At 33.2% G+C, this 15,634-nt stretch overlaps 3 protein-coding genes across 3 annotated transcripts; 1 reads left to right on the top strand and 2 right to left on the bottom strand.

Moving 5' to 3' along the window:
- Nucleotides 1–50: 50 nt before the first annotated feature.
- On the bottom strand, nt 51–3,230 carry LOC127240260 (NASP-related protein sim3). Its single transcript, XM_051258827.1, has 6 exons — nt 2,873–3,230; nt 1,907–2,166; nt 1,205–1,405; nt 1,021–1,111; nt 659–896; nt 51–576 (listed from the first exon to the last, which is right to left on the bottom strand). The coding sequence occupies exons 1-6, from the start codon at nt 3,154–3,156 to the stop codon at nt 238–240; spliced, it is 1,413 nt and encodes a 470-aa protein (XP_051114784.1). The 5' UTR covers nt 3,157–3,230; the 3' UTR covers nt 51–237.
- Nucleotides 3,231–3,436: 206 nt separating this feature from the next.
- LOC127240262 (uncharacterized) lies at nt 3,437–4,932 on the top strand. The gene is made up of 5 exons (XM_051258828.1): nt 3,437–3,585; nt 3,680–3,732; nt 4,081–4,257; nt 4,357–4,440; nt 4,562–4,932. Exons 1-5 carry the CDS (start codon nt 3,526–3,528, stop codon nt 4,722–4,724), a joined length of 537 nt encoding a protein of 178 aa, XP_051114785.1. The 5' UTR covers nt 3,437–3,525; the 3' UTR covers nt 4,725–4,932.
- A 7,269-nt stretch (nt 4,933–12,201) lies between these two features.
- On the bottom strand, nt 12,202–15,407 carry LOC127240729 (autophagy-related protein 101). Its single transcript, XM_051259551.1, has 7 exons — nt 15,273–15,407; nt 15,128–15,164; nt 14,581–14,666; nt 14,295–14,390; nt 13,596–13,761; nt 13,308–13,497; nt 12,202–12,396 (listed from the first exon to the last, which is right to left on the bottom strand). Exons 1-7 carry the CDS (start codon nt 15,372–15,374, stop codon nt 12,321–12,323), a joined length of 753 nt encoding a protein of 250 aa, XP_051115508.1. The 5' UTR covers nt 15,375–15,407; the 3' UTR covers nt 12,202–12,320.
- Between the last annotated feature and the right edge of the window lie 227 nt (nt 15,408–15,634).

The following is a 15,634-nucleotide window of genomic DNA, read 5'->3' as shown; positions in this document are numbered from 1 at the left end:
TAATAATCGCGGGCATGTGATGGATAGAAGCTAGCAAGAACATAATAATAAGCAGGCCATAAGCGATGGTATTATATAACTAGCGAGCAAATACGGATAAAATTCTCGAGGCAAATCCAGATCGATCGAACAAACCCTATTACGGTAATCATTCATATCTGTGTAATTCATTATCATGTTAATTTTCTACTGCAAAAGCCTTTTTCATGCCTAACACAAACAAGAGTGTGTGTACCTTCAAGAAGAGTTGCCATTGTTGCAATTATCTGAAGACGGATCCATTGAAGGTTTCTTTGCTGGTTTGGGCTCTTCGACCGAAGTCGAGCTCATCACGACTCGCTTAACTCCTCTTCCAACCACGCCTAGATGAGTCACTTCAGAAGTACTGCTTGTTTGAGCTGTAGAAACAATTGTAGAGTTTGCGGTTCCGCCGGTGATGACAGTAGCTGTCTCGGTGGAGCTTCCTGCTCCTGAGATGGCTTTTCCGCCGGCAGCTTCAGCTTTTGCAGATATTATGCCCAGGATGTCTGACAGGATTGATTTTGGGTTTGAGACGAGCTGTTGGAGATCTTCAAGCTGCAGACATAAGAATTAGCAGTAAATGTTATGTTATGTGCAGCAGTTCTTAAACTTCAACTTTCTTCGGTGCATCTTTTACCTTTTTTTCTAGCTCACTGGACAAACCAGTTAGTGTTTCAATCTCGGCTGTTTTGTCTTCCGTGGAATCAGCAGACTGGGATGTAGTAGAGGATTCGGGAGTCTGTGCTTCCAGGTTCTGTACTTCACCCATAAGTCGTTGGGTTCTGGACTTACAAATAGAAATAGCTTTTTGGCAATAAGAAATGGCGTCTTCAGGTTTCGAACCAATTTCCAGACACAGGCACACTCTGAAATTCCTGAATTATCATGTTAAGGAAGTAAAGTTGAACTCTTTCTAGACAAATCTGCAAGCACAGAGCCAATAGCTAATTTGATGTCCAAATTATTGTCAAAAAAACTATTCAATATTGCACAGGATACAGCTCTGCTATAAGCCGACTGTCTGGTTCAACCAAACGCTCCAAAATGGCTAGAGCTTTCAGGTAGTCGCTTAGGGAAGTTTCAATATCCTCTGAAAAGAAAACAGAATTATAAAATAAGAAAAAGAAGGCTAGTAAAGTTAATCTATGAGACTACCATGCCAGCAATTAATCATGTTACAGACCTCTTTCTAGAGCTACTTCTGCTAAGGCTGACAATATGTCCACCTTTTCCATTGTATCGCCCGAGTGTTTCTCAGTGATTATACGAGCAACATCCAGCATCTTCCATGCCAAGTCAAGATCAGATTCATCCTCTTCACCATCAGCAAGCTCTTCGTCATCACTTCCATCTTCACCCTCCTCTTCAACTTTCCCTTCTGCGTCTGATTATGAACGTTATAGTGCACAAGTTAGATACATATCTTGTTTTCTAAACCTCTGCCACAAAAAGTGAAAACATAACTAAATATCCACCATGTCAACATACAATGCGCATCTACACTACATGAAAGCTCAATAGGTGTGGGCATTATGTTAAGGGCTTATAATAATAAAACTTCTCTAGCTTCTCTAGGGGTTGTAATAAACAAGCTTCAGATTAGAAAGTAGCAGCATCAAACAAAATCTTAATAGTCACATTATATTTAATTTTGTCAATATAAAAACAGGGCTAGACTACTCGTTGTTGTCATCTTCGAATCATGATCGTCGCTCCCCACGTGTAGGGGAAAGCTATATCCCCTTACATTACAGCATTAGACAATATAAGACCATGAAATCAATTGAATATCTCCCAGCACTTGCACACATACTTCTTATATACACAACCTAAAAAAGTGCAGTTATCCACTTTTGATGACGAAGAAAAATAAATAAATACTGACTGTTATCTGGTGCCCCATCCAAACCATTTGAGCTTCCACCTTGCTCTGCATTATTTGAAGCTGAAGCAGCAGAGGCTTCACCATTTACCACAGAATTTACAGAACCCTCTTTATGGGAACCTTCATGAGATACAGCATCCTCTTTCTTGGGCATAGAAGCCAGTGGATCAGCCTCCTCTTGGGCTTTGTACAACAGGGCGCATCCATATTTATAGTATGCATTGACACACTCAGGGGCAAGCTCACCAAAGTGAGCGACCCTACAAGTACCAATTTCAAGACAGTAGTTTCAGCATGTGCAAAATGTCTAAAAGCAGTGATAACTCAAATGTCTGATTTGCATCCAGCAAGACAAAAAGAAACAGAATAACATGCTACACTTTTGATACAAATTCATTTGTGTGGGGATAAAAATTGCTTAGATGGAACAATCCTTATCTTCAAAAGTCCTTTGTAATGATGATTTGCTATATATCTTCTAACCAACTCAACATAATATAATTAAATCGTTTACAACTTTCTGAGATATCCATAACATCGTCTACTGCACCAAAACGTTAGGCAAGTAAAAACCTAAGATAGGAGGCATGAGAATTTCCAAATGGCAAGCAGCAAAAACATCGCTTAGAAACGGAGATTTGGAGCAGAACTAAGGTTTAACAAAAAAGAAATTAAAAATAAAAAGAAAAAGTATATTACAACAGCCAGCAGGTAGGCAAGTAGAGACTATCTGAGCATCAAAAAGCAAACGTGCTCAAGGGCAAATGCGAACAAAGTAAAATACATCCAAAAAAATGGGGGGATAAAGACAAATTAAAAAATAATTAGTTCCAACAGCACCAAAAGCCACAAAATAGTAAAACCTATCTAGAATGCTTGCTAAGAAATTGCACAGAGAAAAACATAAGGATTGACTACAACAACCCAAAGTCACGACTACGCACGAAAAGGGAAAACGAAAACTACCTAATCTCTAGGGCACGGCTGTAGTAATCAGTGGCTTCGGTGTAATCTTGGTCCTTGGCAGCTTTAGATCCAAGCGCCATCAACTCGTCCGCGTACTCCAACGTCTTCTCGCGCTCATCTTCGGAAGACACAACTGAGCTTCCCCCATTACTATTGCTGATATTGTTGCAGGTTGATTCCGTGGCTTCGCAGCCAACATTCGACTCAATTGTCGCTTCCACGGAGTTAGGGTTTTGCTCAGAAACCGGCGCCTGCGCACCAAAATTTTCCATCTCTTCCGCCATTACAGCAATTTCTCGAACCCTAATTCTCTCCCTCTTGCTTCGCTATCTGAAATGGAAATGGAAATGCAAAACCCTTCTGGCGCAAAAAATGCGAGAAAGTTAGAAGGCGAGATTTATATGTTGAGCGTAAAAGCAGTGCACCAAAACGACGACGTATTGTTTTGGGCGGAAAAGTTAGGACTGGGCTGATTGGGCTTTCCGTATCATTAGATATGTCATTTGTTCGGCCCAATCCAAATAATATTTTAATTACTTATTATTATAATTAAATATAAATGTAAAATCCTATCAATCAAATTAAAACCGTAACCCTAATTGTCTTCCTCAGCTGATACTGGAATTCCATCTGAACAAAGCTAGGGTTTTGGAATGTCGGAAAGAGAAAGCGATAGCGATTCCGATGCACCGGAGGAGTTTACTCTACAACAGGTTGGGTCAATTTTCTAGGTTTGATGTCCTTTCTCCTGTTGTTGATTGGAATCTTCATTTGTAGCTCTACTTCTTAATATTTATGTTTTTGCAGGCTATGCAGCAAGACGAAGAGATAACAAAGATTCAAATAGAAAATAAGGCCAGGTTTGAATTAAAAATACATGTAATGAGGGTTTTGTAGGCTGTATGCTGCTCATGACCCAATTATTTGCGCTTTTATGCTACTTGTAACCTTCAATTTTTGTTTATGGGATAATTTTTCTATACGTGGTTTAAACCGTATGAAGTTTGAGTATGTTTCAGATTTTATTTTTGGGCGATTTATGGTGAGTATTTTCATATTGGATTATAGTCCTATTCTGATACCTAATTCTGGAATGGTCAAGAATCAATCCTTATTTTCTGTAAAACTTTTCTTATTCAGTTTGAATTCTATGTACTGTTTAGATGTTAAAGAGGTATGTAGTTCGCTAAGAGGAATGCAATTTTTAGGGTAGTTCGGGAGGGGAAAGATCGGCGCCGTAAATGGGCTCAAAAATTGACTCCACGGTCAGTACCCAAAGAGCAAAGTGTGGATAAGAATATAGAAACAGAAACACATGAAGAGTCTCAGAGCACCGATGGAATGCTTCCTGATGAAATTGTCAAGTTTCTTGAAGCTCGTGAGAAGTATGATCTCTTTTTCTATTATATTTTTCCTGTTTGTGTCGGTTTACTGCTGTTACAATAGTGTGAATGTGTTTTTGGTTGCATATATTCCATATGCAGGAAAATTTTTACCTCAGACTCGGAGGACGAGAAAGTCGAGGATAAGAAGCCCACCAAAAGAAAAAGAAAATCGCAAAAAAATGGGTTAGTCATTCAGTCGCTTGTGGGGATAATTATGTTAAGGTTTTGAAATGTATAAAAAAATTAAAAAAACAACTGTCTAGTGAGATACATCCAATGGCGTTTGTTTCTTTGAACTCGACAGGTTGGAGCCCGTAATTTTGAAGGATATACCAGCTGCACACTGCGTACAAAATTCACTTGAATTTTTGAAGAATCGAAGGATTCGGGTTCCAAGATCTTCAGCAGTTTTGAACAATCCAAAACAAGCACTTCGACTCTTATCAAGTTCGGGCTTGCTCAAGTAAGACTGGTGGTGGAACCTGTAGTTGGAGTTCCTGTAATTGATTTATAACCGCCTATTTTATTTATATGATATTTAATTTTTGTGATGGTCGGCGCTTATTGTTTGGATGCAGCTTTTGCTAGTTACACATTAGGTAACTTTTACTGATTCATTTTGCACGACATACCTTACTTTGATTCATGTTATTGTCACACTTTTTTTACCAACTACTCACATTAGTACTGAGAAACAACTTACGGTGATCGTTGAATTATATTATGCGGCTTGTTTAGAAATTATGGTAATTCAGACCAATACAGGAGCGCTATATGATTTTTTTTTTTACCTATGTGTTGTATTATCATATGAGGTTAGTTTATATTATGCGGCTTGTTTAGAAATTATGGCCATTGATTTTTTTACCTGCTCAACAACCTTATTTGTTCTGCCAATTTCCGTTTCTTCTCATTTATGTTGATTGAGGAGTGGATAAATCTATGCATTCCCTTCACCAATAAACTGTTATGGCCGATTTTCTTGACCTGGTGTTATTTGTCACAGTGCTTAATTTCTAGTTAGTCCTTAGAATATATTTTAGTCTTGGTGCAGTTACCTTCTTGAAAGCGATATTAGATTAAATGCATTGCTTATTTTGGCTCTGTCGAATTTCTTGTATGATTTGAGGGTGTATAAATTTCGTGATTCATCCCGACTTGGTTAGCAAGCAAGTGAGCGATCGATCGATCGATTTTAGTTATTATGGTTTCGAAGAGACATGTTTATCAGTTTAGATAAAAGTCTGATCTTGTTGATGTAATATGGTAGTGTGGTAAAAATGGTAGAAAATAGTCCAATAAAACTTACTATTGTCATTTGCAGACATTCACTTTTATGATGTCAAAATTCATGATTATTTATCACCTATTGGAATTATTACTGTGCATTTAGTTTGTCATATTGTTTATTTGTGCTATGTTAATATGCACGTTGGGCTTAGATCAATTACATCAATTATGTTATGTGTTGTATTACATATGGGGTTAAATTTCTTTTATTTATTAATTTATTTATGATGTGGGAACCCCACGGCTAGATCTGTTAAAGGAATCGAGCTGTCTGTGAACTCGGTTTGGTTTGGCTCAATTCGGCTCAGTTAAAGCTCATTCACGAACGTTAACGAGTCGAGTTGAACAACATAAACAGGCTCGTAGGCTCATTTTTGTTAACGAACGAGCCCGAGTTTTGTTTGCGAACGTTTGCCGTTTAAATAATATATTTATTATAGATATTATATATACATATAAAATTATAATTTATAAATAAATAAAATATCAATTTAAAATATATAAGTAAAATAATTTTAAATTTAATTTTTAATTTATATATAAATTAAAAAAAATAGATAAACGAACTCGAACGAGTTTAATAGAGCTTAAACGAGCAGAATATCAATATGAACTCAAACAATAAAAATTCTTAATGAGTCGAGTTTGAACACTACGAACGAGTTCGAAAGCTTAACGAACAAACACTAGTCTTTTTTGCAAATATTAACGAACACTTAAAATTTGACCGAATTTAATTATGACATGTGTTTATTTACTAATTATAGCTAAACAACGAATGTACGTACCCTAAAAAAACATGACAGGACAGACACATTAGACCTAGGCTCGTGATAATTTCAATCTATGCACAATGCAAAACGTTCATAATTTAATTTGTACTACTTTCCTTTTTTCCCCTTGTTAGTTTTCGTGGAACAATTGTATATTGGCCGAATTTAATTATATATAGGCACACTAGTGGTCACCCTGTACATGAATTTGTAAAAATATTATTATATATAATAAAAAAAAATTATAAATTTAATTGGTTGAACCTACACTCATAAAATTTAAAAAGATGCAACCTCTGCAACTTCATGAAAATGATGAAAATTACTTTAATTTGTGGGATCCATATTCATAAAAAAAATTTAAAAAAAAAAAATCAATAGGCCAAACACATGGCAACAAACTTTCAAGCCTAAATATTATATTATATATATATGAGCAGGGGCAATAAGGTAAATACATAAATATACAATAATATAGTTGTAAACTTTTTATTTTATCATTTTCATTTATCAAATTTTTTTATTTTCTCTTTTACTTTTCACATTTTTATTCTAATATTAAACGTAAAATAAATATTACATTATTTTATTATATTATATATTTATAAAATATATGGTTAAATAATTTATTTTTTTATTTTGGTATTGGAATTACTTTACACATGAAAAAAATATATTTTCTCAAAATCACTCAATCGAGGAAACAAAATCCAAAAAAATTAGAATTTTATTACACTATGGGTTGAATTAAGGAAGAATCAAATTATTTCAAAATATTGAAAATAAAGATTACATTAAAAAAACTTTGAAATCTAATAAGTTCTTATTTCCAAAGTACATATTTAAATATTTTTTTAAGTACATATTTATATATTTTTTTTACCGCAGTACATCGATTCTGCTAAATTTTCCTATGAAGTTGCAAAAATCATATAAAATTTGATTTTGATAGTTTTCAAAATTATAATTTTGTCAACTTTAATTCTATAAATTCATAAAACGTAAATTTATGTTCGTGTTGTCGTTCGAAAATTCGCCTTAAACAACTGATGCGATTTGGTCAATCAGGAGGTCGTCGGGGTAAGTTATCCGGTCTACTTAAAAAAACGTTTCCGCTCGATCTCGAATTTTTTTTTAAAATTTTAGAATGAATAAGAGGAGAATTGAAGCAATGATAATGCTGGAAACTTACACTAGAACCAAATAAATGTAGAAAAAATAGAATTAATATTGCAGAGATGAAATGTTGTAAACTGTAAAGATAAAAGTAGAAAAATAAAATGAATTAAATTAAAATCTTGAAACAAAGATATAAAATTAGAAGACAATTGCATAATTGTAACGAAAGAAAAACTGAAACGAAAGTCAAAAATAAAACGGAAAATAAAGTGAGAAAAAATAAATAAAAAGAATTGCGTTGAAGTCGTTATTTATGTCATTTGTCCGCGCGTGACATTAACCACACGCGCCATTAAGCTCAATCACGGATAAATATAGAACAAAAGTGATAATGAAATATAAATATGAGATATTTTTTGCAATTTTTCCAAGTGCGCCGTAATGCTTCATTTTATTTGCAAGATTCCCTGAGTACCTACTTCAATTACATCAACCAATTTGAAATTTTGACCAAACTTTGCAATTTTCCCAAGTCCCTTTTATGCCAATTATAAATGGGCTTTTTGCTCGATGTTGTTGGATCTCGCTTGATGCTATTGTGCTTCGCATGATAATAGCTCGATGCTACCGGATCTTCGCATGACAAATGGACTGAATTCCTTAGGAATATCCGATATTTTTTTGTAAGAAGTGGTATGACTCGATCAAATGCGAGGTTGCTCGTCATTGTGAGCCACTCACTCTTCAAGCTGTAAGTCGGTCTTATTGTGCACCTCGATCCTGTAAATTGTTAGATCGGCTTTGGACCAGGCCTCAACATCTTGTAGTATTGTGTTGCCCTCGTCATCGGTTAACATCGCAAGGTGACCTCTTTAACCGCAGTGTTGTCGTACATAAGCCATGGCTTGCCATGAGCGGCCAAGAACTCCTTCGATAATAATCCATTGTTTTAAGCTCGTTAGCTGGTATTGAAGGTTGTTAGGGGCTCGTTGTAGCTCCGTTGAAGGCTTCTGCTCATGGGAATAAATTTTTGTGCTATTTTGCCATGGAAATAGAGGTCTACTTACAGTAGGGCTTACGAAAAAAAAAATATGCACATTGTTGACATAAGTAGTCTATTTAATCCATTTAACCTATATTCAATATTGAATGGTCTGGCACCGGCTCATTCACGGGAGTTGGCCTAGCACCGATCCAACTCCTGGGGTATTACAACTATAAAGAACAAATATGCATGCTTTTTTGTAAAAAGAATGACCACATGAAGAATGTTGCATTGAGTTTAAGAACTTGCCCAATAAAAAAAGTCTCTCTTCTATATTTATTTATTATAAATTAAATACGGTAAATATTAATCATAACATATGCTGAATTAATTTCGGTTTTACAATTCATATTTTAATATCTTGCAAGATATAGAAAGTCTAAGAAAACTAATGGGAAGTAAACAATACATCTATTCAAACAATCAGATGTGTTCACCTCTATGGGCCATTAGGACATGCAACTCAGTATATGTAGTGGTTTTGTTTTAATATTGAAAATACTTTTTATATTCCTAATTTTTCAAAGAATTTGATTTCTATTTCAAGACTATGACATTTGGATTCTCATTTCACTTTATGCATACTAGTTTTACTTAGGATTTTAAATCTAAAATTGTCGTTGGTTATAGTGAAATTCAAGTTGTCTGTATTCAAATAATTTGCAAAATGACACTATATACGAATGAGAATTCCTCTATATTGTGACATCATCAATTGAGACATATCTCAATTGACAAAATTACAAGATTCGTAAATGAAAAAAGTACTTAGTGCTCTAGATTTTATTAATTTTGAAACTTGTATAAATTGCATTAATAAAAAGAAACTAACAACTCCATAAATGATGAATATGAGAGTTCAAATGTATTAAGAATTATTCATGCAAACATTTGTTATCTAGACATGAATAAAGGTGGTTCAAGATATTTTATTGCTTTCATTGACGATTGCTCCCAATATATGTATTTTTATTTACTTCATGCCAAGTATGAAGCTTTAAAAGTCTTCGAAGTTTTTAAGATTGAAGGAGAGAAACAATGTGGGAAAGAAATTAAAATAATGAGATCTAACAGAGATAATAGTACTATAGTAGATGCACGAAAAATATGATTGATGCCCAATACACTACGTCTAGCTCTCCTCAAACCAAAGTGGTTCTTCGGAGAAAGAAATCAAACATTTATGATAATAAAACAACATTGAGAATATCTACAAAAGTTAGAAGACCAACAATTTCTAATGATTTTATAGTGTATCTGAAAATATCAAACTACAATATAAAAGCCACAAATGATTTTGAAATATTTTCACAATCCGTAAATTTCAAATAATCTAATTTATGACTCAATCTTATGAAAAACGATATGAATTATATAACATCAAATAAAGTTTCAGATCTCGTTGAATTGTCTGGTGGTGTTGATGGCGTAAGTCATGATATGTAAATAGTCTTCAAATAAAAAAAAAGAAAAAAAAAAGACTTTAATGATAAGATTGAGAGACATAAAGAAGACTTATTTTCAAAAGATTCACTCAAAGAAAAGGAATCCATTATATCGAAATATATATTTGAACGTAAAAATAGACTTTTTAAACAGTGGCCTAAATAAAGTGGTTCACATGAAACACCATGAAACTTAATAATCCATAAAAGGACCGAAGCAAGCCTCCCGCCAATGAAACTTAAAATTTCATAAGATTATCACTTTATTTGGTTTTGAAAAAAAAAAACCACAGATTATTGTATTTACCAAAAAGCTAGTGGAGTCGTATTTGTTTATCTGTGCTATATGTAGATATTTTGCTTACAAGTAATGATAAAATGATAGTGTATGAGGTGAAACAATTTATTTCCAAGAACTTTGATATGAAAAATACGAAAGAGACATCTTATGTCATTCACATTAAGATCCATATAGATAAATATAGATATATTCTGAGTTTATCTCAAGAAGCCTGTATCAACAAAATTCTAGAAGTATTTAACATGAAAGATTGTTCATGTAGCTCATATTGTGAAGAATGATAGACTCAATATAAGCCAATGCTAAAAAATTATTTTGAAATAGAACATATGGAAAATATCCCTTATGTTTTGGCTTCAGAAGTCTTATGGGTTTGCGCTAGACCTAACATATCATTTGTTGTTGGAGTATTAGATAAATATCACAGTAATCTGGGGGTTGGACCACTAAAAAGTTATATAGAAAGTGATGAATTATCTTTGAAGTACAAAGATTTCGTGCTCATGTATATATAAAGTGATGTCTTGAAATTCATTGGCTACTCCGACTCATGCATTGACAATTGAAAATTCACATTGGACTATCTGTTTATGTTAGTTGGTGAAGCCATCTCCCGGAGAAACTTCCACAATGTATATTGAGTTTGTTTCATAAGGTTGAATTTGTTTTGTATTTTGAGGCCAACTTACATATTGTATGGTTGAAGAGTTTCACATTCGAAATTAGAGTTGTCAACTATATCTCTAAGCCAATTAAGTTGTATTCTAATAACTATGTTGTATTTATGGCTAAAAACAAAAATGAGAGTTGAAGTAAGCATATCGATATCAAATATTTAGCCATAAAAAAATATGTTAAATAAGGTGGTCATTGATAAAAAGTAATATTGCATATTCTTATTTATGAAATTTGATTTTGATCAATTTTAATATAATTTAATGGATTAAAATTAGAGAACTAACCATATATGGTCTAGTTTCTCAACCATGAAATTCATCGGGCCTCTAATTGTAAAATTAGATGAGAAGTTTTAAAAAATTGTGAAGATAATTTTTCTAAATCAATTTATTTAACTTCTCTCTATGGGTTACTAATCCCGCTCTCACAATTACGAATACACGGCATCAATTTATAATGAGCCAGAGTTTGACAACATAAGACTTCAATTCACTGCTCTCTCGCAAAGAAGGATTTAAAGTTACAATTCAATATGTAATGTTGGTAGTAATGGCTAGAGGTTAATTTTATCTATACATCTTCCCTTCCGCTAATTTAATCCAATTTAAGCATTATTAATTGCATTAGATATCCGCAAAATTTAATTACTTCTAACACATTATAGTAGTAAATTCGACTACATAAAATTCAAATCCTTAAAAGCTAAGTAGTAGTTGATGACCAAATTCACCACCACGTTGAAGATCAAAAGCCACCCGAATTGGGGATCAAATAGTACATATAAAGAAGAAACTAGTTTAATCCAAATTATGTAATTCATACACAAACTTATATTTATTAAAATTAATACATTGTTTTTCTCTATCCTGTATATAAATATATGTTTATATATTTGAAGGAACATGTATAAAAAGTTTGCATGTATTTAAAAAATAATAATAATGGGAATGTATACGCGGTAGAAAAATTACGCATACTAATAATAATAAAAATAAATAAATAAATTGCTATCCAAGTAAACCATCATGTCCATAGATAGATAATGATAGCCAATTAAAATGCATAATGCAACAATATATGTATATATATATATATAAAAAAAAAAGAACTAGTTTATGCACATAAAAATACCCTAATTTCTTGCGCTAATATTAACACAACCAAAGGGCATATGAAATGAAAGAAGAAACTATGTATATATAATGTATATATACATAAATTCTACCAATTTCAATATGTAAGGTAGGCCACAAGAAGATTATACACACCCCCATACCCACCCACCCACCCCGCCCCACACACATACATATATATATATATATAAATATATTCACAAGCTCCTCAATAAATTGAACCACGTGGTGAATAATAGTTAAAAGAAGATGGAGAGAGACCTTGGTCAACTTGTTGAATCAGCTGAGCATGGAAGGATGTCCAGTTTGGAGCATTCGCTTGAACATGTCCATCCCGAATGCAGAATCTGATGAACTGAAATAAGGCAGTAGAGAACTTATACATGTCTTCATGAAGATGTGATGAAAATAACATGGAACGATAATGATAATGATGATTTTGCAAGTATGAAGTACAGAATAACAAATCGATCAAAGATATCATAGGTTGTATATGTGTGTCTTTCTCTATGTCCCTTTCACTAATAGTCTAGGGTGTGTTCGTTTGGCAGACTTCCCAGAATATCTACTATTTATCAAAAAAAAATCCCAGAAAACATCAAATCAAATATCTATTTTTAATTTTTTATATTATACTAAAAATCAATTTTACATTCAAAACATCACATCTAACACCTATTTATATCACATCATACATTTATTGCAATACAAACCCCCAAACAAACACACCCTAACATTTCTAACCATTGCTTTATTATGACTACCATACAACACTGCTTATTGTTTACACAATATTACAACAGCTGAACCCAATAAGAATCATTATCAAAAAGGGCCTTCCTTTGTTGTTAATTGAGTGGTATGGTAAGGAATATCAGCATATGTATCCACAATCACTCTTGTTAAAGCGAGGGGAGGAAGTAATTGTTCCAAAGAGACGTATGGTATGATTTAGCGGTTAGCTCAATTTCTATTGTCATAAGCTTCTAAATTTGGAGCTTATTAACATAATAATCCTCACTTCATATCAGCAAAACACATCACGCGGCATGGTGCAAAATGTACTCACCTAACCTTGAAAAGAAGTTATAGATGAGTGCCAGTTTTGAAAGATTTAACTAGAATAATATAGGCATAATTGTTTCAATGTATTTTTAAAAGCACAAAAGTTCTTTTCTAGTAACTTGACAGTAGGGATTTCAAGTTCAAAATGAATAAAGAATGAGTGCTTGCATTACAGTATTTACCAAAGGAAAGATGCCATACCTTGAGATAGTAATTTCATAAGGAAACGAAACACCTTCAAAATTAGAGATTGGGGATACATGATCCTTCTTTGGAATTGGAGGGACATGATCCTTCTTTTCATTGACAAATCTGATTATCTGAAACAGAACATCACGAAGCGAAGATTCTAATGCTGCACGCCGAGCACTCCTAGCTTCAGCTGAATTCTCTATAAGCATAGGTGATAATGGATATGAAACTTTTCTTTTTTATTATTATTGCCAGTAATTAGTGAACATTAGAAAATGAAATAAAAGCTGATTGTACCTCCAGGATTAACTACAAGTTTGGAATGATGGTACTTGCCAGAATGGCCTTTTGGGTGTTGTGCTACATTTAGATTTAGGTACCACTGCTCCCAGAAGAGGCGCTCAACTCTGTTAGAGAACCATGAGGCTTGTTTGTTTTTTATTTCGTAGAAAGATAGACATATCTGCATCAATTCAATGAATTCAACAGTGTCCGAAAATTAACATGACTGCCTATTAAAATAACAGGCCAGAGTTCTAGTAGGGCTGTAGGTACTAACCAAAAAATATATATAATCAGCAAAGTCAATAAGATTATAGTACAACGCTCAACACTGGTAACATTGGTAAAAATCAAAAGACCAGTTCTTAAAACTACTTACATAACATACAAGCACCACATACATAACATACAAGTACCACATACTCAATGTTTATGAACCTTAGAATTGAAAATGTAATCAATTGTCTTATAATTTTCAGCCCATCAACAAATCAAAGGGAAATACTACGAGTCCTTTAATAAACAAATCACAAATGTAGTTGTTATATCCATACCCATAGGAAGCAAACTTCAGAGATAGAATCAGACCAAATTTAAATGTTTTAAACATATTCTTATGTTCACAACTTGTTTGAATGGAAAAACATAATAAAGGGGTAAAAAAAATTGATATTTATACCAAACTGAAAATTAGGAAAGCAGTTACCTACAAACCTGATTTTTTTTGTTTGGATGTTTCTCCACTCTTTCAATAAATTGATCAATTTTCTCATCTATTTTTCTCTCAAGCTCTACATCACCACATTGCACCTACACAAGAATTAGATTTCATCTCAGAATACAACATAAAGAATCAAATTTAACTCATAGAATAACTTCAAAATGTTCGTCAGCTTTGCACCAATGTTTAGAAGATACAGATTTGCTATTAAAGATCAATCAGGAACATATACCATATTGTACTAATTAGTTCATGATTTGAGCAAAAATATGTACTTACATATGTAATCTCAAAGAGCTCCAGATCAACATCTTTTGGACGCACTAGACCTAAAGCTCTGTGAAAGAATATGGTATGCAGAACACCTGTAATTCAAGTCTCAAACATTCAATATATTAATAGTTCTTGATCTTGAGCATAAAGTACAAATTCCAATAGAATTCAGTGATTCAATTCCCCATTACTTCTACTAAGAAACCAAGATTGATTTATTAAAATAGATAGAAGCATCAGAAACTAATCTAGACATCAGATCCTCATTAATATGAACAGGATAACCTAAATTTGGAGAATACGAATCCACTCCACCAGAGCTCACTGCAACTGTGCAAATAGCTTACTAGAAAAAATAAAGATATCATCACACAACAGCAAAAGTAGTGCACAGAAATCCAAAACCCTAAAACCTCAAACCGATATTCGTTGTTAAGAATTTAACAATCAAAATTAGACTTTAAGTAAACAAAACGACCTACGTACTAGAACAATCGAGCGATCGCCATAAATCAAACCCTTCGAAGATTAAAGTTAGGGGAATCAAACTTACAGCTTAGAACTTCACGTATCTCGAAGTGCTCGACCTCCTATTTTCCGGGAACAAAATCACAAAATTTCCGTTGAACTCAGATCAATTGCTCGCCCATAGAAACAAACAAACAGTGATTCAGATAGATAATATACAGCATACTTACGAGTTCTTTAAGCTGGCAAACTTCGCAATTCATGTCGATTGCTGTGTAGAGAAGGTCGATCGTCGTCGCTTTGGCACGAGAACTCAACGTACACAGGAACATCTGTTGAGCGGCGGGTTTATATATAAATCGGGTTACCGGATAGATCGGGTCGGTTTGCGATTATCTGGGCTAGGCTAGGCTCTGCTGAAGAACTCAAAATAATTGCATTATGGATTACTGGATTTCTTTGAGTATTTTTTCTAATAAAATACTATTAAATTAAAATATTATTTAAATTTAAATTTAGATAAAATAATATTATTTAAATTTAATTTAGATAAAATTTGGGAGTGTATTTCTTTTAATGAGTTTGAAAAAAA

Source organism: Andrographis paniculata, unplaced genomic scaffold (assembly GCF_009805555.1).
Source record: "Andrographis paniculata isolate CXL003 unplaced genomic scaffold, ASM980555v1 Contig79END, whole genome shotgun sequence".
NCBI lineage: Eukaryota > Viridiplantae > Streptophyta > Magnoliopsida > Lamiales > Acanthaceae > Andrographis > Andrographis paniculata.
Note: the sequence above shows the minus strand (reverse complement) of the source record. Positions and strands in the feature narration are given on the sequence as shown.